Here is a 21,134-nt window from a genome sequence, read left to right as displayed (position 1 = left end):
AAGAGGTTTGGGGTTTTGATCGTGTACTGTGCAGTTATGTATGCTCCCAAATGCTTTTGTCTCATTTGCAGTTCACTGTTCTTGATCCCCTTTGAATATGAAAAATTTTGACATAGCTATAGAAAGGAAAGTGGGTGATGTACTTTTTGTAATAACCTCAGGAACTAAGATCAATTTCAATCAGTTCCACAATTTATAAAGCTGTATTTAACTTACTTTATATATGAAGTATTTCTAATATGTAATATGTAATATGTAAAATCTCTTAATTATATTCAAAAGCCATCCAGTTTAGAATATATATATACACACACAGAGTATACCAAACATATATTTCTTTAACATAATTGCTTTTATGCCATGCATAATTAATATTACATTCCAGTAATTCCAAATGTAATTTTGAACAAGTTATCTTTGTTTGCTGTTTTACAGTAGCATTTGTGCGTATTCACAATTTGGGATTCTTCAGTTAAGGCTTTTCTTGTTTGTTTCCTTTTTGATTAGTAGACAGGAGTTGTGCTTAGGAAGACTGAATCTAGCTAATTGTCCTCCTGAACTATGGATTTAAAAAAGAGCCATGAGACTCCTGTTCTGAAAAGATATGAAATAGCTATATGTAACTGAAGAGAAAACTTTTCGGCCCCAAAATATTTCTCTCTGATATGTCTCCGTTACAAATGAGCCAAACAGAACTAATGTTTCAGTAAACTGAGTCAAAGCTTGTAGACATTTTCTTCACTGTTTGAGGAAAATGCATTACGTCAAATTTAGCCACTAACGATTTTTGTCTAACTACAATCAGGGTGTAAATACAGCATACAAATTGTATGCATTTTTTATTTTTAAACTTTTCTGCAGACTTCTGCTGTCTCACTCACCTACAACTTCTTTTTTCATTGGCTTTTACATATTAAGGGAGCATATGTGAATAGGAACTACTGCCTTAACCTCTTATCTTCCACCCACCTCCCTCAAACCCCCAAATATAGGAATCTTACACCACACTTCTATTAAAATGAAGTATTAGGTATTACATTTTACAACTGGGCTTCAGCTAAATCCATTTTATTAAAACAGAGAGTGATATATAATTCAGATACTAATCACAACTTGTACAGCCGTTGAATTCTCACAGTTATATTGCCGTTTCTCAGAATTTACTTCTACATATTTCCTTACAGCTCCTCCAAGTGAACCAACCCACTTTACAGTGGAAGATGTCTCTGACAGCACTGTTGCCTTGAAGTGGAGACCCCCTGAACGGATCGGAGCAGGGGGATTAGATGGCTACATTGTGGAATACTGCAAAGAGGGATGTAAGTAAGCACAAGTACTAGGCAGCAGCAACTGAACATTATTAAAATACTACAGTTGCAATAGTTTCACTGAAATATCACAATAAATAACCTTATCCAGTACCTCTGAATTTGAACTCTAATCTATGGCTAACATCCTTGCCATCCATCACTAGCCTTACTCCGACATGACAGTCAAACCATGACAGTCACGTCAACCATAACCTCATATTCACAATCATAAACGTCAACAGAGGAAAGTATTAAAAAATACCAGTACTGTTCTATAGTCACTGTTACACTTTTGTAGTATTCAAAAATTGTGTATTCTCTAAAAACCAATATAATACCATGACTGTAAGAATATCAGTCAAAGTTGCAAGTAACTGCTACCTCATCTCATTTAATACTCGTGGTCTCATAATAAGAATAGCTGCACCATATCTACAACATTCAATTTACTGTGATGCTTATTGTTTTTGTATATGATGCAAATGTTATTGTATATAACTTTTATGTTATAAAATCAAATAATCATTTCAGCCATGGGATTTTCTCTGATGCTAAACTTGTCACATGACCTAGACTAGCATTTTTACAGGGTATAATTTATCCAGAACTCATTTCTAGTCTTTAGCGAGGTATCGTCATGAAATTACCAGAACCCCTAAGTCACTGTCACAGAAGAATAATTTTATCAGTAGTACTTCTGTGCTATTAGAGTAACTAAGGAAGCCCTAGGAACTCTATTCTAGCACATCAAACAACAAAGTAAGAATAAATTCCAAAAGTTATGCGCTCTATTATTATTTTCAGTATATACGGCTCTCACCATTCTGTTTGGATACCCACAGAAGATATACTTCAAGAAAAAATGAAATTGAGGCTTCGCTTTCTAGCTAAAAATGCTTCCACAATTCTCCCCTCCATCTTCTGCTAAAGAAAATAAATGTAGAGAAACCCCACCAGTCTAAGCTCCATAAAACAGAATGTCAAAGAAAGCACCCAAAGATGATTCCTGTACCCTTTAACTATTTTGAGTAAAATAAAGTGTATGCATTACTGAAGTGCATGTGTAAATACACCTTCTAGATTAAGAGTTCTTTTCCAGCTCAGTTTATTCCATTTTAAGCACGGTCTTGCATGTTAAATTCATTTTACCTTAATACAAATTTACTTTCAATTGTAGACAAGGCATCAGTTTGGAAAAATAATATGTTATTACAATATGAAAATCCTGTACTTGCAGCTACAGAATGGATTCCAGCTCTTCCCGGCCTAACTGAGCGTACATCTGCACTGATTAAAGACCTGGTGACAGGGGACAAACTTAATTTCCGTATAAAGGCTATAAACTTGGCTGGTGAGAGCGGAGCAGCAATAATCAAGGAGCCCATTACTGTTCAAGAGATCCTGCGTGAGTACCTAGATTGAATAAATCTCACTTATCTATGTCCTCTGGTCAAATATCTAATCAAGTACACAATGCAGAAAAGATCTGGGACTGACAAGCCCGTGCCTTCTTCTGAGGATAACATCCAAACAGCTCTTTCAGTCTGACTACGAGCCAAATATCTTCTACAAACATTACCTTACTGTCCAGGTCTTCTATTTCTAAAGCGTAGCTTTTAAAACAAAATCCTACTTTCAGACTACATGCGCTTCACCTCATAACAATAGTGGCATTGTCTGTATTTAAGTGGCACATTATTTAACATTTAGGGCTCTGCTGGAAAAGCTGTTATACTACTGCAAAAGGACTGCTTGGACTGGGGCAAGAGACCTCTTAACATAAAAGCAGTTATCTGCACCTGATTGTCCTCTATTATTTATTAACACTCTGTTTATCACCCAATAGCAATAGATCATAATTCATTCGGCTGGAGTCCAAAAGATATCATCAGCTGCTAAGAGTGGATCCCTCAACCTTTACTCACACAAAGTATCTGCCAGAGTCTCACTAACAGTAAAACAACTCCGTTTAAATGAGAGTTGTAATGCCTCTCAAAATCAAATGGATATGATGACATATACCCTAACTGTAGGTTAGTAAATCCTTTCTATAAGTGACTGTGAAAAGAACAAGGGACACAGGGAGAACAAAGAAAGCTTTCCAGTGAGGTAGAGGAAAGCAGGGAATGGAAGAAAGAACAAGAGCTATGGTCCTAAGGTTAGTGAAAAGTAAGCTGCTGCCCTGTTACTCCACTCCTTCAATCTCAAAAAAGAACTATAATTGAATGACTATAGAGAGGTAAAGGAAATTCATTGAGTGCTCTACTTTCTAAGTTCACACACATACCCAAATGACAATTTGCAAAGAGCTGTAGTAACAATAGAGCAATAGATTAATCATTGTCTGTAGTTACTCTTTCACTCCAAGAGTCCTGTCCTCAGTCCTGTTTTGGGACAGGATACCCAACCGGTCCAATGGGGCTTTGAGCAACCTGATTTAGGGGGAGGTGTCCCGGCCCATGGCAGCAGGGTTGGAACTGGATGATATTTAAGGTCCCTTCTGACCGAAACCATTCAGCGATTCTACTGAACTGAACTCCGAAGAAATGAAGCCCACACAGAGGGCTTATATCCAACAGAAGTCAGCCAAATCTAGCATTCTGAATGCAACACAATTTCAGAAGTCCTGCTGTCAATGCAACCTCTGAAGCTGTAAATACGTAACACAGATTTGCTACTAAAATTGTATCTGGTACCCAAATGCATTTGAAAGTATTCAGAGAACGATCTGCTCTGCAACTGTATAAACAGTCTTTGCACAATTTTCTTATGCTTACATGTATCCAAGCCCCTCCTCTTTAGTGTTTTGCCTTATTTGTCCTATAAGTAATATTTCAAGTAATCTAAAGCCCAATATTTAACATATTACTAATGCTTAACTACAGAGCGTCCTAAAATCTGGCTGCCACGCCATCTCAGACAGACTCTGGTGAAGAAAGTGGGTGAGACAATCAATATTGTGATCCCTTTTCAGGTAAGTACTGGCTTCTATTTTGTCATAGCTATTTATCATTACTTACCTAAAGTAGTTTCCCTTATGCGAGTTCCTGCTGCTTCACTCATTGAAAAGTATTAAACAAAATATGGCTGGTGATAGAAAAAAAAAAAACAAAAAAAACAAAACAAAAAAACTCCCAAACATTAGAAACAAAACAAAAAACTCTGGTTTCAGTCAGTTTTTCTCACTGTCCCAGTTTCTTCCAAAATCCCTCCTTTTGGTGAAGAACGTAATTGCTCTAACTCTACAGCCTTTTCTTGTTAATTGACCATAGCATGCATCTTACACACACGCAAAAAATACACACACACTCAAAAAATAAAAATAAAAATAAAAAATTCAAGCAACTACACTTCTGAAGCCAGGGTATATTATATTACTGGGCCATTTCTTAGACAGAAGTGTGTAAATTCATTTCTGTAAGTCTGCTTACAAAAAATTGAGTTTGTATGCAAATACAATATGACAACTAGCCATATACAGAATCTGTGTGTACAATAAGAATACCTTAGGTTTTCTTAATAATAAGGTATTAATATACATGAGCTCAAGGTGTTAAAAATAAATTTTAAAAAGGCATAGCATGGCAAGTATTGTCAAGAGTAGCTACATGTAGCTACGTGTTGTTATGGCAGACACAAAATTGCTAGTATATTCACACAGGCTGACCTAGGAGAAACCTACCCAGCTACTCCGACTGTTTTTTTCTACAGCTGTATAAGCAATTTTAATGGCTATTCATAAAACACCACGTGCATTTTTTCGGGTACCATAGTCCCAATAAAACACAAGAATTAGTGTATGAAAGTAAAAGGTCTTCTGAGTGAGACACGGGAACAGAAATTATAAACTGCAGATAAACTGCAGTTCAGAGAGAGATCTGCTATAACAGTCAATATATCATTTAGTCTATTCCTCAGACATAATTTGAAAATACTAAAATTTCTTTGCTGTCCACGATTATCTTTATGATAATTTAATCACTATTATTATTGAAGAGTTTTGAAATTCTCTTGTAATAAATGCTCGAGGTATGCAAAAGATTTCTTCAATGAGGGAGACATACATTCACGTTACCTACATTAATTTGTTTGGAAAGTATCAGCAGAGAAAAAAAATATATAAGACCAAAATCCATATAAAATATCACAAGTATTTTGCTTTGTGGTTAATGGGTTACATGAAGAGCTGCTTTTGCACAGAGATATATCTAATCAGTAAACAGTTGCAAACCAGCACATGGAGTAACTGCTTTGAATTGCATGCTTGCACTACTTTGATATCATTGTGTTTATTTTTTCCTTTCATGTTTGTTACCTCCAAAATTGCTAAAACATCCCCTTCACTGAGGTTTAGCCACATGCAAAGTCCAATATTTTACATATATTTTTCAGTTACATAAATATTTTAAAACTTACGAAAAATAATTAAACTGATATTTTTGCTGCTTTAATGTCTGAGCTGAAGAAAACTTACACGAAATTGACAAGCTGTTCCCTAAGCAGAGGAAGCAATAAAGTTTATGGGTTTATCCATTTGTGTCGTATGTCCCCTATACCTCCAACTTCCTAGCGTAATAACCCTCTCGCTTAGGACAGCCTCATTGCAATATTCTCCAGGAACTAACAGTTCTTTGCCCTCCCTCCCTAAGTAGGCCTAACTGACGTGTCCTCAGTTCCCTGGGCCAGAGAAAGCACACACTGCAACTAATCCAGGGCTTCACTTACCTTGACTGATCATTCAGCTGTTGCCAAACAAAATACATAAAGACAAAGTCTTCCCTGACTTTTCCTCAGTGGGGACACTGAACTTTCTGTTCACCACCCTGTCATCAGTTTTCACGCAACTGTAATACACTAATCTTAGGAGATTTCTAGTCCGCTGCAAGATTTAGCTGAAATAAACCAAGTAATTCAAAAGTTATTTCAGTGGCTGATTGACAGACAAATCATGCAGTGGTATAAACTTCTGTCTCCTAAAAAAGTAAGGCTAACAAAAAATTCTAATACCTATCCATCAACACTAAATTTTAGCCAGAAAGCAAAACCAGAGGATTTTAATTCAAGAGATTTTTTTAAAAACAAGTGAAATAAATTTGTAGCTCTTCTTAAGCAATTATGAATTATTAAGCAATTCTTAATACCTTAAAAGCTTCTTAAGAGTACTCAAAACTGAGCATCTTTCAAAAAAAGCAAAGCAAAAAGTTATTTAATTGTCTCTATTTTGAAAAAGTTTTAGTTACTGACAGTTTTTACTGAGGAAAAAGGCCCTAACCAGGTATGATAGCAACCTTCAAATTACAAAGAGGACATAGTAGTAAATACAGAAATACCGGAATTGCTATGAAACCACGAGGCACTGAGCACAAGCAGGAAGAATACTATCTAGCCGAAGAGTAGCTTAGTCTTCTATTATTTACAGTTTTTGTGCAACCTGTCAAAATTGTCTGGCTTCTGTGGTCACTACTTTGTCATTTAAAACTGAATTTCTATTAAATATTTTGCCAAGGTATCACGAGCTAAACTCTATTTGCAAATCTATTCAAATCTTTAGATAAAAATGTTCAGAGAAAGACATGTACAACATTATTATTAATCAATGTATTTTTCTGTTGAGTGCATTAGAAAGGTGGGATGTTCTGCTGAAAAGAGGGGAATCAACACATTCTTGTTTCAAAATCAGCTACATGGGCACATGATTGAAGGGGTATTACATGCTACTAGTGGGTAAGAGTCACAGTATTACTCAGCAATATTCTTGTCTATCATGTATGTGTAAATATAAACATCTAAAAGCACATAAATTTGTTATTCCCTTACAGTAAACTCCCTGAGGATACTTTGGCATGCTATTTACCAACTCTGTCACTCACTGCTCTCTCTCATATTACCTATTACACATTACAGAAATCCAATCCTCTGCGATGTGTATTAGGAACGTGCTTTCTATCTGTTTATGCTTCTCACAGCCTATAAATATAAGACTATATGAAAACCAACACTGTGAACACTTGCAATCTTTCACTGTCACTCACAGCACCTCAAAAAGACCTATAATGAAAGCATCCGATCAACCACACTAGAGCAACAGCAGTTGCAAAGCTCAATTTATAGGCAATACATTTCTTACAACAAAATAATGAAAAAGGATACTTTGTAATGTTATCATTTCAAATGACCATTTTTACCAAGAAATTTAGTGCCAGATCCTCTGTTCACCTTATAATATCAATCAAGAACTATTTGATCTTGTAATCGGTCTGAGAAATTGCCAAGTATTTATCAAATTAGAAATTTAAACAAACAAAAACCCTCTCTTCCATAGTCATACCACTGTAAGTAGACTTTCTACTTTGAAAGCATTCTCCTAGTCAATGTTTTTAAAAAGATTCCTCATATAATTTTAAAGTATATACATATGCTGAACCTAAAATAAAGTACTTGTCAGTGTCACCAAAAATCAGATATGGCTAGGGAAACAGACATTTCCTTTTCCTTGTTCAAGAATTTCTACTATAGCTTCCAGCTGAAGAAGAGAAGCCACCTCTTCCCCTAATAGGTTTTTGTAAGAATGTTCTAAGTCAAGGGTGAAGGTACACCAGAACAGGACAGAACAACCTTATACCTAATATTTCAGAGCTACAGACCAGATGGAAATATAATCCCTGACAGAAAACAGCAAGAAAATCAGTTACCAAATGGGGGAAATGGAAGATCAAAAAACATTCAAGGTTTATTATTAACCCCGATGCAAAATGAATCATGATACAGCATCAGATGATTCAGACTCCAGAGAAGAGAGCGTCCATTAAGGAACAGCATTTTTTAGGTGGTTTAGAATCCCTTTAAGTGCAATTTTGGACAGATCTCAGTTTTTTTTTCTTTTTTTTTTTGTATAAAAGAAAAAAATTCTTTTTTTTTTTCATATAAAAGAAGGGTGGGTTTTTTTCTAATACTACTGAAAAATGAAATGATGTTGCACAGACTTTCTGAGCAAGTAGCAGACAAGCCTAGAACAAAGGGGCAGCAGCAAAACACAAGGATTTATTTTTGTTCTGCCTACATTTAAGTACCTAACCCAAGAGTCCAAGTATCCTAAACTCCCTTGGTAGCCTCAGGAAAAAGACAGCCTTACAAAGTATGTTCCAAACACCCAGTGAACTGAAGACACTTCTAAAGGTGCTTTCTCTTCCTGTTTTCTAGAGATGGTGACCAATACATGTCCTAACCTCAGTGCTTCGGGCTTCAGTTCCAGGGCAGCCTAAGTTGATCTAACTGCTGGCTTGGATGGTCTCACTTTCCCTCCCCATCCATTTGAGCTGCTTCTGGCATTTGTAGCCCTGTGCTGCACCTTTTCACCATGCCAATCTGGCAAAAACTTTAAAAAAAAATATATATATATTTTTTTAATAATTTTTTTTAATAAAAAATATTTTCTCCTAGATTGACTATAAATACAGTTAATGAATATGGTATGCCCCATTTCTGTTTTATTGGGATTCTTGTTGTGGAAACATACTACAGAAGTAGCACTCAAAACTTTTGAAGAACTGACTACTATCTACCAGTTTTCCCAGAAGTGGCTGACTGACAGTGCTGTAAACCACAGATAGCTGTCTGCTTACACAACACCATCTTTCATAGGTATGGCAACACTGTCTGTCTATACTGACAGTCATAAAAAGAATTTTGCTATGCAGGAGCAATTATACAGTAAGTTTTACACCCCAAGACTTCAAAATTATAGCAACATTTTGAAAGATATTGAAAATGCCAGGGGAAAAAGAATCAAATGCTTTATGGGAGAGTGAGGAAAGGAACAAACAACTAATTAACTCCTCAAATATTAAAGACTTCACTTCCTTAACAATCATCAGAGTGAGACAGAGCAACTGTTGGCTTCAGAGATGCCTGGGAAAGAATACAAAGACCAGCACAGATATTTTTTTTTTTTCCTGGGTGTGCTCTCAATATGATTTCAGTCTCTTCTCTAAATACATGGCATCCTCAGGTCACTGTGTCACTAAATCCCACAGATGAGAGCAGATATTTGTATGCAAGAAAACAGAAACTAGAAAGTGTTTAGAGACTCTACTATCTCAGCTTTGCATATTAAGTTAGGCTTCCTAAACTTACAGAACACTAAAAAACAGAAGAGTGAAAAATAACAACCTATTACAGTCTAAAAATATCCTTTTTTCTCTTCAGGGGAAACCTAGACCCAAAATAATTTGGACAAAAGATGGTCAAAGTCTAGACGCCAAAGATGTGGGCATTCGGAACAGCAACACGGACACAATCCTTTTCATCAGAAAGGCAGAGCTTCATCACTCAGGAGCATATGAAGTCACCCTTCAAATAGAAAACATGACCGATAAAGTTGCAATAACAATACAAATCATAGGTAAGCACATGACTTCATCAAAATTAAGCATATCATACAAAATAGTTGCCATACTGATGCAATCCAAAGAGCCGTCTACCTCTGGACCCCTTCTCTGACAATGGTTGATAGCAGGTGGCTGTGACAAAGCTCAGAGCAGGGCTAGCATGTCAGCTGATTTTCCTACGTTTTTCCAGCTTGGAGTGATCTGTGTTCTAGAGACTTCCTGCCTGAGGGAGGATTATCTCCAAGAGCTCCTCAGGGAAATTTTCTTACATGATTTTAGCCAGTCAGCTTTTGAACCTGTGTCTAGTTTCAGAATCCAATTATGCTTTTGTAAGGAATTTCACAATTTAAGTGCATGTACAACTACCTGGTTTGGTTCAGTTCGAGTCTCTCTTCTGAAAATCTCATTCGACGTCCACACAGTTTTGCACGAGAAAGACCACACGTAATCATTTATTCACCTTTTTTACTACTACTCATTTGCGTTGTGTAAGCAACCCTTTAAAACAAAAATCTGTCGTGTAGATGCATCTGTATGTAAGTTAGCAGGAAGAATGCTTGTAAAACTAGCCAGATACTGTGGAGGGTTATAACAGTAGGACAACTTGACAATAATTAACAAAAAGCTAAAGTCATAACATCTATCTATTAATACATTATAATACACTTTTTTAGGGCTTGCAGAACTTTGCTTGCTGTAGTTACCAGTTTTCATACCCACATAGATATTCATACGTAGTATCCAAAATTCTTAACTTCAAATCAGAATAATTGATTTCTGCAAAATGAAGATACGCATCTAGAAATAGATCAAGATTTTTTTTTTTTAATAAGTGTGATTCAAGATAAGATCAGATACATTTCCACATTTTCATAGGCAATGTTGTTCATTTGACAATGTGGGTTACCATTCCCTCTTCCAGAAACAGGGAAGAAAAAGAAAGAGGGCTCCACTTGAAGTTGGTAGCAGTTAAGCAACACAGAAGGCAGCAACTTTTTCTGACAGATTAGTGTAAACTAAAGAAAGGAAGAGGACAATAAATGGAACAAGAGCAATGCATTCTATGTTCCTTATTTAATTCCATGCTTGAAGCTAGTTGGCTTCAATATTTAGCAGCTTGGAGGAAGACAAAAAGGATTACAGCTAATTATAGTCTTTGATTCCAAAATATGTCAGTGAAAAGAGAATTATGTCATGCTTTGACACAGAAAGTGACAGTTCACCTATTAACAGCCAAAGGCTAGATTTTTGCTGTTTTACATATCCTTCTTTATGGAATTAAATTAAAAGCAATCTATAATTGCATTCCTTTGATCATCTGTCATTTTTTTGGCTTTGATTAATTTACAGCTTAGCTACAGGAAGAGGAGAGAGTTTTCATTCAGATATCTAGAATTATCCCTAACTGTCCCTCACTTTTTCACAATACCATCTAAGCCTAATAATCATCTCTCCAGTAGACCCTGCAATTGTGAGCACCAATTTAGCACACCAAAAGGGAGAACTAACATCTCCAAATTAAAACAGACTGCCTAAACAAAATTGGTTTAAATATGAATGGTCCTAAAAAGAAGGGAAAAAGAAAATTATTATACTATTATTCTATTTATTTCCACATATCTTAACAGATACAGCATTCTGTACTTCTTTGAGTGGTTGCTCTTTTACTAGTTGTTAGAAATGTCATTAGCAGGCAAGCTAACAAGCACTGAAACAAAAGGAAAAAGCCAGATATACTAGTGTAAGTACTGCTTATGCTATGATATATTGTTCATAACAATTGTGCATACATATTAAAAAGATGGGTCAGAAAATCAATTAGTCTGAACATTTTTTCAGACAAAGAAGCAGATTTGCGTGCCCATTAACAGTGCAAATTGTGAAAGGATTTGGAAAATCTTCAAGGACTCCAAAGCTGATTTGTGTCCTGTCTCTTAGGCAGTATAGTCAAAATCAGCAGTATCAAGTAACACAGATCCAAAAATCCCACCGTGAACTTTCCGCTTCTACAGAAAAAATTATTCCATGCCACCAGTGGGACCACTTTGGTCACATTACTTGGGATGAAATCCAAGTAGAAATGTTCAACAGCATAGCTGATGGAGTTATGGCTTGGTGTCAACCCACACCTAGATTTTTGACTGTCTTCTGAAAAAAATCAGACCAACTGACGAGGCATACTTGTAGCAAAGTGCATACAACAGTTTTTGTGAGAATCTTATGAACTTTTAATACATGTTAAAAAGGTTAGTAGATCCTTCAAAATAGTACAGGTTTTTGTTGCCAGGTTCCCTCCTGATTGGTTTTCAAACCAATCCAATGATAGGAACATGTTAGGCTGCTTGTGACAGATTTCTAAGTCAGTTTCTTCTTTCAAAATGAGTTATATTCCACACAGAAGACATGTTATTGCAGATTTAATTTCAGTTCAGAAATTATTTTTATGTATGAAACAAGAACTTCAGTACCTGCTGTGGTACTCCATAGCTGTCCTTGTTTATAGGTTGCAGGATTATTATAGTGCGTAGGATTGGAAAAGATCACCTGGTTACTGAGTTGAGATCCCTGCAACTGTTGCCACCAGAGAACTACTTAAAAGCATCTGCAGAGAATTTAAACATCATGGACCTCAAACCACTTCACCGTCCTTCACCATCAGGAATTTACATGCATGAAAAGTTCACTACTGGGACAGTAAGGAGGAATTTGGAGTTAATGAAGTAATTCAAGGGTTAGGAAAACTTTGGATTATAGCAGTGTTACATAAAATTGCATCTCTTTAATAAGTTGTATTAAAGGATATCTGACTAGAACTAGATGACAGTTTTTATTAGTATCCCATTTCTTTTCTTTGTGCTGCATCCTATCAGTAAACTAAAAACTCTACTGTGCAGAGAAATTAAATGATATTAACACATTCTCAACACATTCTAAAACTTGACAAGAAGGTTGTCAAGTTTTGTCTTAGGTACAAGCTATCATCCTGGCTTTCATCCCAGCATCAAAATCCAGCCAAGCATATTTCTTCAGAAAGCTTTGTTTTGCTTTCCTTGTTAATTTCAAAATATGCATGACAACGATCTAGTATATGGATTTCAAAAAGGTATAGATAGCCACTGATAATCACAGCAAAAAGAGTTTTAACGTATTTTCTTCAGAAAATCTTATATTATGTGCTGCTATTAAACAAGTCTACCAGTCTTATCTGCATGAAACCCCCAAAAGGTGGACAGATATTTTTAGTACTGGACTAGATTCAATATTCTGAACACTTCTCTTTGTTGAAACCACTTCATCCTACTTAGCATGCCAGCAAGTTGGCTAGAACCCTCTGCCTCTGCAACTTTGGGAAACAGAGGTGACAGCCACAGTAACTGCTGACAGAAATGAGCAGAGGTGAGCATTCTTCTCAATCTGACAGTGTTAGAAGACCTGCCTGCACACCACAGCATTCCCCCAGCTTCACACAGGAATTGCCAGCAACCAGGCAGGCATAATATGAACTGTGGCAGTGTTTAGTCTGATAAAACCCCTCAGCTGCACGTCTCTGGAGAACAAAAACCATTATTAGTAGTGATTTTATAAGGAAAAGAATATCTAGTACAGTCATTCTGCCATGTCTCAACAGGTTCTCTTGTCTTGTCAATGCACTGCCTAATCAGTAGTACACAGCAACAGAGCACCTTCTTTCAAAAAGGGTATCTGTTTGTTGCCCCGAAATGCTATGATCGACTCTAAAACATCAGTTGGTGAAACCTAAGGATTTTAAGGCCTTTCATCTAGCTTTCAGTGATGGCTCAGAAAAGGTCATTTAAAAGCTGGGCAAGACACAAGGCCTGCAGTTCTGTTTCTCCAAACGTACTGTAGACCTGTTCTTTTTTTAATGCTATCTATTTTCCAATTAAAAATCACAAATGAATTGTCCAGACAGTCCCAAGTGACTAGCCTTCCTTTGTTAAGAGGAATATGGACCCAGGTGTTTTGTTGTTACTACTCTCAGTGAACCTAAATGACTGCGAAATTGCACTTAGGTTAAAATGCAAGTAATAAAACTGTAGTAAGGAGAGTGATCACGCCCATCCAAACACCACAAACTTCTTTTTCTATTTTTATGAAGAGTTTGTCTCATTCCTACGTCCACTGTGTTGACTATACATTTCTCAGCATGCTTCAGACCTCCTAGAATACTATTAAGAATGACATTTGAAAATTACCCAGTTTAGGAGATTACAGTTGCAACTTCACCTAAATGAAGTGTATGGCTAAGGAACAATTACAGATTGCTCTCCAGTTCTATTTTTCCCCTGCACGTAAGTAAATGACAACACTGTCAGCTCTTGAACCAGAAGCAAAGGTTTGTTCATGTCTCCTCTGCAGACAAGCCTGGCCCTCCTCAGAATATAAAGCTTACAGATGTTTGGGGATTTAATGCTGCCCTGGAGTGGACACCCCCACAAGATGATGGCAATGCACAGATCTTGGGCTACACAGTCCAGAAAGCTGACAAAAAGACAATGGTAAGAAATTGTGCCAAGTCCGTGAATTTCTTTGGAGTTTAAAAAACTGCTTACTCTGGGAACATGGAGATTTAAGGAAAACTGCTAAATTCATGACCCTTCTCTAGAAGGGACAGATAATTCTACTTACAAGGTGGAATTACACTTTTTGCTTTGAATTATATTTTTGACAAATGCAGAGAGAAACTGAAGGGGAGGGAGAAACTCAGCTGCTGGCAGTCTTGTATGTCAGTCAAAGTGGAAAATGGCTCTTCTCAGGGAAGGCCCCACCAAGGTGTCATGGCCTGAGGAGACACCTTGCACCAGGTTCCCCAAACGAGTAGAAATGTAAAGAGTTTTTTCTCAAAATGCAGTTATTCATACAACTACCCCATCAGCCAGAAAATATAAGAAAACAGATGAGCAGGAAGGAACACAATGTTCATTTCCCCAGCTACTGTTAAATACCTGTCTACCTGTCCTTTCCTTGTAGTAAGAAGGATCTCTCCATAGCATGTCTCATCTCTTATAACATCTTTCTAAACAGTGCAGTCTCGTTACAGGAATGGTATACTGTTTTTGATCACTACCGTCGCACAAACTGTGTAGTGTCAGAACTGATTATGGGAAATGAATATTTTTTTCGAGTCTTCAGTGAAAATTTGTGTGGATTGAGTGAAACTGCTGCAACCACTAAAAATCCTGCCTATATCCAAAAAACAGGTAACATTTATTATTCAAAACAAAGATTGTAAAAGCTGATTCTATGATTCTGTTAGTAAATGGAAAATACAACATTACTAGATGCACTATCAGAAGTATTTTCATTACTTAGTAACTAGCACATATGAGGTATTTTGGCATCAACAACCCTTACCAAGTAGGGTTTCTGTACTAACATGAACATCTATTCAAAAATATTTAAACACATTGTCTTCCTAAACTATATTTTTTTTAAGAATATAATACAACTAGGAGATTATACTTGTATTCTAGGGTTAAAAGTTCAAGATCTCTGTGGTGAAGACTTCCCCTGCAGACATGGTTTTCACATTTTTAACAAAAGCAGAAATCCAATCACTGCCAGAACCTTTTATTTTAACTGAAGTATTAAATGTATTTAAAGTTAACTAAATTTAAAGATTTATTACATCATTAGTGTCAGAGCTTTCAAGCTTCCCTAAATCAAACAGGCAAAGAAAAAAGGCAACTGGGTGGTACAGAAGTCACCAGAACTGAAAACACAGTTCTTACTATTTTGTTTCTTTGAATTACAGGCACCACTTACAAGCCGCCTTGTTACAAAGAACATGACTTCTCTGAACCTCCTAAATTCACTCACCCTTTAGTAAACCGGTCTGTGATTGCAGGATACAACACCACGCTCAGCTGTGCTGTGAGAGGAATCCCCAAGGTACAAAATACATCACCTGTCTCTGATATTGCTTCAACAGGCTAAGAAGCTGCCTTTGGATTTCAGGCCAGTTCAGCGTAGTTAAAGTAACTATATTAAGAAAACGTGAATGTCCCTGAATTATTGCCTCCTAGAGATAGCGTTTGTGTAGTTGTGTGCAGAACCAGAACAGGGGAATGATCCACAGGAGTATCTTTATATCTTCTTCTTAGGTTATTTTTCATCTGTTTTCCCTCCCCAAGTTCACCAAATACAATGAGCTAGAGTGTAATACAGGCAGAATGGGAAGAACAAGTTGGGGGGGGGGGGGGGGGGGGGGGGGGGCAACACACCAGGGGAGACAGAGGAAAAGACAGAAACAGTCACAGCTTATGCTAACCTTGCCATTTAAAATTTGGACATAAAATCTACTCCCTAAAGATGGTTAAAAATAATAACAATTATATATATATATATATATATATATATATGCATCTTGCCACAATGTATATCTTGTTCTCTTCAGTCTAAGAAAACAGCGGTTAATGTAACACTGTTCCATTAACCTAAATAATGCAGAGGAACACCAGTTTTTCTGTTGTATCAATACGCCCACATCACGTTTTGAGAGTCTGATGAGTTATTTTGTAAAATTACCTAGGAGGTGTAAAGTGTTTTTTTTTGGGGGGGGAGGGAGAGGGCTCTTTTTTGGTTTTGTTTTTTGCTTTTGTTTTGAATCTCAGAGGAATATTTTCTCACTCATATCTGTTGAGGCCTCTGCAGAGAGTACAGAAAGATGTACTTTTTGTTTGTTAGAGTCAGAAACAAGCAGTAAGAACTGTATGAACTAGGTGCTAAATTTAGGTTTCTCAAAAATGGGAAATAGACTTTTTGTCTGCAGTGAAGGAATTTACCGTATTATGACATAATCTTATCATAAATCTAAATAACAAAAGATGCAGTACACTTTTCCTTCCCCCTTCTGGTTGCTTATTTCCACCTCCTCTCCCTTCCTCATGCCAGCACAAGGATTTCACAGCTGAACAGCAAAACATGTAAGATCACAGCTTGTTCAATTTAACTTAGGAAAGAAAGAAAAAAAAAAGATTAACTCAATCATTTGCTCAGTTCACTGGATGAAGAAGGAGCTCCAGACAAAAATCAAATATAAAAAAGAAGCACAGCCGCATAAATAGCTGCAAAATAACAAAAACAGTATAGAAGAAGAAACATGAGCAAGTATGGGCAAAATTCCATCTTCCAGTAGTTGCCTCAACTTAGATTAATCATGAAATTACAATGTTAGTAATGATGTTCCCTCTTGCTTAGCTGACCTGTTTGGTTACCTACATGCACTTCATTACGTTTGCATAGTTTTAAGTAAGATTCTAAGAAAAACTTCATATTTTACAGCTGTTCAGTACAGTAGTCTGAGGCTTTTAAACATAAGACTGCTAGCTCTTCCTTCCACATTAGCACAAAATACAAATAGTCCTCATCCTTCATACCTCATACTCTTGAAGCAGCTTTTCCAGATACATTTCTGTATTTGCATTGCCCAAATTAACCATAACAAAAAAACTTCTGTACCTAACGTAGAACTCAACAGTAGGACATTTTCACAGAGAGTAGCTTATGTTGATAGAGCTTTCCAATCTTGAGTAACTGCAGATTAAGTATAGTATGGCACAGTATGATCTCTATAGCATGACAGTCACCACGTCAGCAGAGATATTTGTGCCCTGCTAGCAGTGCTGAAATAAAAGACATATACCCAGAAAGATAGAAATGCTATACAAAAGGATCCAAAAACATTTGAGTCAGGGAAAAAAAAAAAAAAAGAAAAAAAAAAGCTATTATCTTTAAATAAAATTTTGAACGCTAAAATTGCTAAAGGTGTGCTAAATGATTTGGAAAATCTTTTTCCAGTGCAAACCAAGGCATCCCAAATTGGCCACATTCTAATAACTCTGCTCTGATAGTCTATGCAGTTAAATTCTCCTTATGTAAGATACCAGAAAGATTCTAATTAGTTAAATATGCACAATAAAATAATCCCCAAAGGGATGAATTTGTAGCCAGTGCAGGGTTATAAAAATTGCAATAAGACAGGGTACAGAGCTACATGTTCTACGTGTTATTAGAGAGTTAAAATACTGAACACTTGAATTGTTAGTTGCATGAGTCTGAATGAGCAGAATATTGCTCATTCAGAAAATAATTCCTTGAAATTTCCTTGAAAAATAATTAACATTGCCGTGTAATATACAGTCCTCGTAATGCATAGACCTTTTGTGGCTAAATTAAAGTTGCTAGACCATAAGTCTTTCATTTTCTGCTTTCTATTTTTTTTTCTTTTGTGTTCTTCAGCCAAAGATATACTGGTACAAAAACAAAGTCGATCTCTCTGGGGACGCCAAATATCGCATGTTCAGTAAACAGGGTGTGTTGACCCTGGAGATCCGGAAACCTACTCCATTTGATGGTGGCTTTTACACCTGTAAAGCTGTTAATGAGTGTGGTGAAGCTGAAATAGAGTGCAGACTGGATGTCAGAGGTAATCAGATGAACGTTATGCATAACACTAATACTGCAGTGAAGTAACAACAATAATGGGCATCTAAAAAAATTTACATTCCCCTTTATCTAACACTATCTTTCTTTATCTACATCTGCTAACTACACACAAAAGCAAGATTGTATTTTTCATGCTAAGTTGTTACAACAGAATTAGATTACTTGCTAGGTAATACAGAACTCAAGGTAGATAACATGTTTCTGACTTGGTATTGTTAAAGAAGGTATTTACCACTGGAATGGGAGGTCTACCTAAAACACCGCATTGTGGGTAACGTAACACGGGTAATCCTTTGAGCTATATACACTTTGTGCTTGAAAGTGTTTAATTCCTTGCAATGACTCCAAGGTCACTAGCTGTTAGACATATTTAAAAGGTACTACGTGCTACATCACAAACAATTTTCAGGTGGGCATTGATAATTTGTTATCCAAAAGGACAGGAAAAAATGTCACATGTTTACACCACCGTAAAGGATATTGACTAAACATTTTCAAGCAAAGCCACTACTAATGTATCTATTTGTCAATATAAACTTATATGGCACCACTTTAAATGTTCATCAAAAACAGGAAAAGTTGTGAAAGTGACCTGTAGAACAGACATTGGCAGAGATCTGTCTTCAGTATAGCAAGCCTGAAGGTATTTCTACACAGGGTTTGATATTTCACTCAGCGCTAAATCAGGGATTAGCGCACAGCACACCCTGATATCCTTGCTCATTTGGGTCCTGGAAGGAAACAATGCAGCTCCGATGAACTTGGTCTAAGAACTCTGAAAAGCCTACCTAATGTATATATAGCACCTTCTTAAGGCATGTACACTACTTTCAGTACAACAGCTACCACAAGTAGTTCTGTTCAGTCCAATACTGTACATTGTGGACATGGCTCAAAACTTACTTTTATCATCTTCTGAAGGTTGCTTCAACATAAATCTCCTTAGGATCAGCACAGATCAAAACAACTATGAAAAAGATTCCATATTTCCCCTTCAGCACCAGGTCTCAATTTAAAATTTGCTTCCCTTTAAGTCTGATAACATATTTTTACATATTTTTTCATCTTCCAGTACCTCAGTAAGACTCTGAATCTAAATTCATCTGCAAGTCAAGGTATGACTCAAAATCATTCATCTGGATAAAGGAACAATGTGTGTCTGGTTAAATATAATTTAAACAATCTTTAGTTATTCATGTTACAGACTTCATGGAATTTTGATAATCTGAGGGAGGGGTGCATGTTCTGATTTCTGTCTGCTTTTAATAATTATCCTGTGATCACATTCTTGCAAGACAGTTTGATTTAAAGTCAATATTTCACAGGTCTCAATCTTCGATACACTGTGTATTGTGTATAAATCTCTAAGAATAACTGAGTACTTCATTTTTTTTCTTAACTCATTATAAGCACTCCATCTAGAAGGTATGCTATTTATTAATATAGAGCTAAGTAGTATCAACAATTTCTGTGCATTACTTTAATCAAACATAGTTAAAATTACACTGCATCTATTGTAAGACTTTTTAAAAATGGAAGTGCTATAATAGTTAGTCGATTAATGTATTCAACACTAAATCCTTTCTCCCATTCTGTCTCAGCATCAGGATGGAATTCGAAGAGAAGAAAAATGAAGAAATTAATGAAGGATAACTTCAGTTACACGAATCCTGCTTATCTTAAAAGTCATTTGATACATGTGTATTGGGAGGTGGTAGGGGTGTATTGCAGTGTCCTGCTTACTCAGCATATTTTCAGATGATATTTCCCTCTTTTCATACATCCGTTTTAGTTTCATTGTCCCTCTTTGCATGTGAAGATAGGGAAAGAATGATAAAAATTTCCCCATTACATACATAAGATGTCTGAAAAAACAAATACTAAAATTATAAGTGAAACCAATCCATTCCTAATGTCTGAAACTAGCATAAATTCCCCACTTTTGCAGTTCTCTCTCCATTTTTTTTCTCAGAATTCTGAGATGCTTCATAAGAAACAAGTAGCTCAGAATAATGAAATACTAATGAATTATCTCTGATATTGAATCACCTTTCATTATGTCGATCTCTGCACAACAGAAAGTAACTTTCATTCCTTCTGCTTTTACCACTAATGCTTGAAGTACCCACTTCCATGCTCTTGAGAAGATTTTTATAGAACCACGTCTGAAACACACCATTTGAAAATCTATGGGTTAGGCTACTGTTGTGCTTTATATAGAGAATAGATTATTCGATAATTACCCACTACTGTTTTTCTAGTTTTTGAAAAGACACCTGCATAGACTTCCAGGTATTTGACGTTTCTGCAAACAATCACAGACATCACAATAATGTACAGAGATAATACCGTACATCAAATGAAACAATGAAAGATGTAGAGGAAGATTATTTGCACAAATATATACATAAAAAAACATGTAATGAATGCAATGAACTTACTGTCATCAATTATTACTGAAGGATTTTGAAAGTCTATGTATGGTATGTGTATCTTCTTGCAGATAATTATGTATAATCAAAAATAATAACATTTCTGGCTTCTCACCTACCATTTTGAATAGAATTTGTGGGTTGAGGTTTTTTTGGATCTTCAGTAGTCTCTGGCTGTAAAATATTCTTTCATGAAATCACAGTACAAGAGAAAGTGGGAAGATTAAATTAATCCAGGAAGCATTATGCTTTGGAAAAAACAACACAAAGAACAGAAGTAACACTACTCCCCTACCTCCAACATGCCAGTAGAGAAGGTAAAGTGTGTCCGACACAGCATGTTAGTTGCACTACACAAGCAATTATGCCTTCATAATAAAAACACTTATTTAATTAGATGTGTATTTTGGTTATTTTATTACAGTATCAGAACAAAGAAAGATAGTCTACTGAAACCAAAGTTAACTTGCACAAGGTCAACATTTTTCTGCTATACATTGCTATTATTTGACTAATAAATAAAAATGATGGAAAAAAAA

At 36.1% G+C, this 21,134-nt stretch overlaps 1 protein-coding gene across 4 annotated transcripts in view; it reads left to right on the top strand.

Moving 5' to 3' along the window:
- The window catches only part of MYBPC3 (myosin binding protein C3), a 60,264-nt gene extending 39,130 nt beyond the window's left edge, over positions 1-21,134 (top strand). For all 4 annotated transcript variants that reach the window (XM_066997651.1, XM_066997654.1, XM_066997653.1 and 1 more), the window contains 10 exons: positions 1,185-1,319; positions 2,548-2,715; positions 4,196-4,284; positions 9,516-9,711; positions 14,075-14,214; positions 14,757-14,916; positions 15,471-15,607; positions 17,957-18,143; positions 19,236-19,278; positions 19,765-21,134. In XM_066997651.1, coding sequence (XP_066853752.1) covers positions 1,185-1,319; positions 2,548-2,715; positions 4,196-4,284; positions 9,516-9,711; positions 14,075-14,214; positions 14,757-14,916; positions 15,471-15,607; positions 17,957-18,143; positions 19,236-19,246 — 1,223 coding nt within the window. In that variant the 3' untranslated portion in view covers positions 19,247-19,278; positions 19,765-21,134. The remainder of the gene's footprint in view (positions 1-1,184; positions 1,320-2,547; positions 2,716-4,195; positions 4,285-9,515; positions 9,712-14,074; positions 14,215-14,756; positions 14,917-15,470; positions 15,608-17,956; positions 18,144-19,235; positions 19,279-19,764) is intronic.

The sequence above is a fragment of the Anser cygnoides genome, chromosome 5 (assembly GCF_040182565.1).
Source record: "Anser cygnoides isolate HZ-2024a breed goose chromosome 5, Taihu_goose_T2T_genome, whole genome shotgun sequence".
Classification (NCBI taxonomy): domain Eukaryota; kingdom Metazoa; phylum Chordata; class Aves; order Anseriformes; family Anatidae; genus Anser; species Anser cygnoides.
Note: the sequence above shows the minus strand (reverse complement) of the source record. Positions and strands in the feature narration are given on the sequence as shown.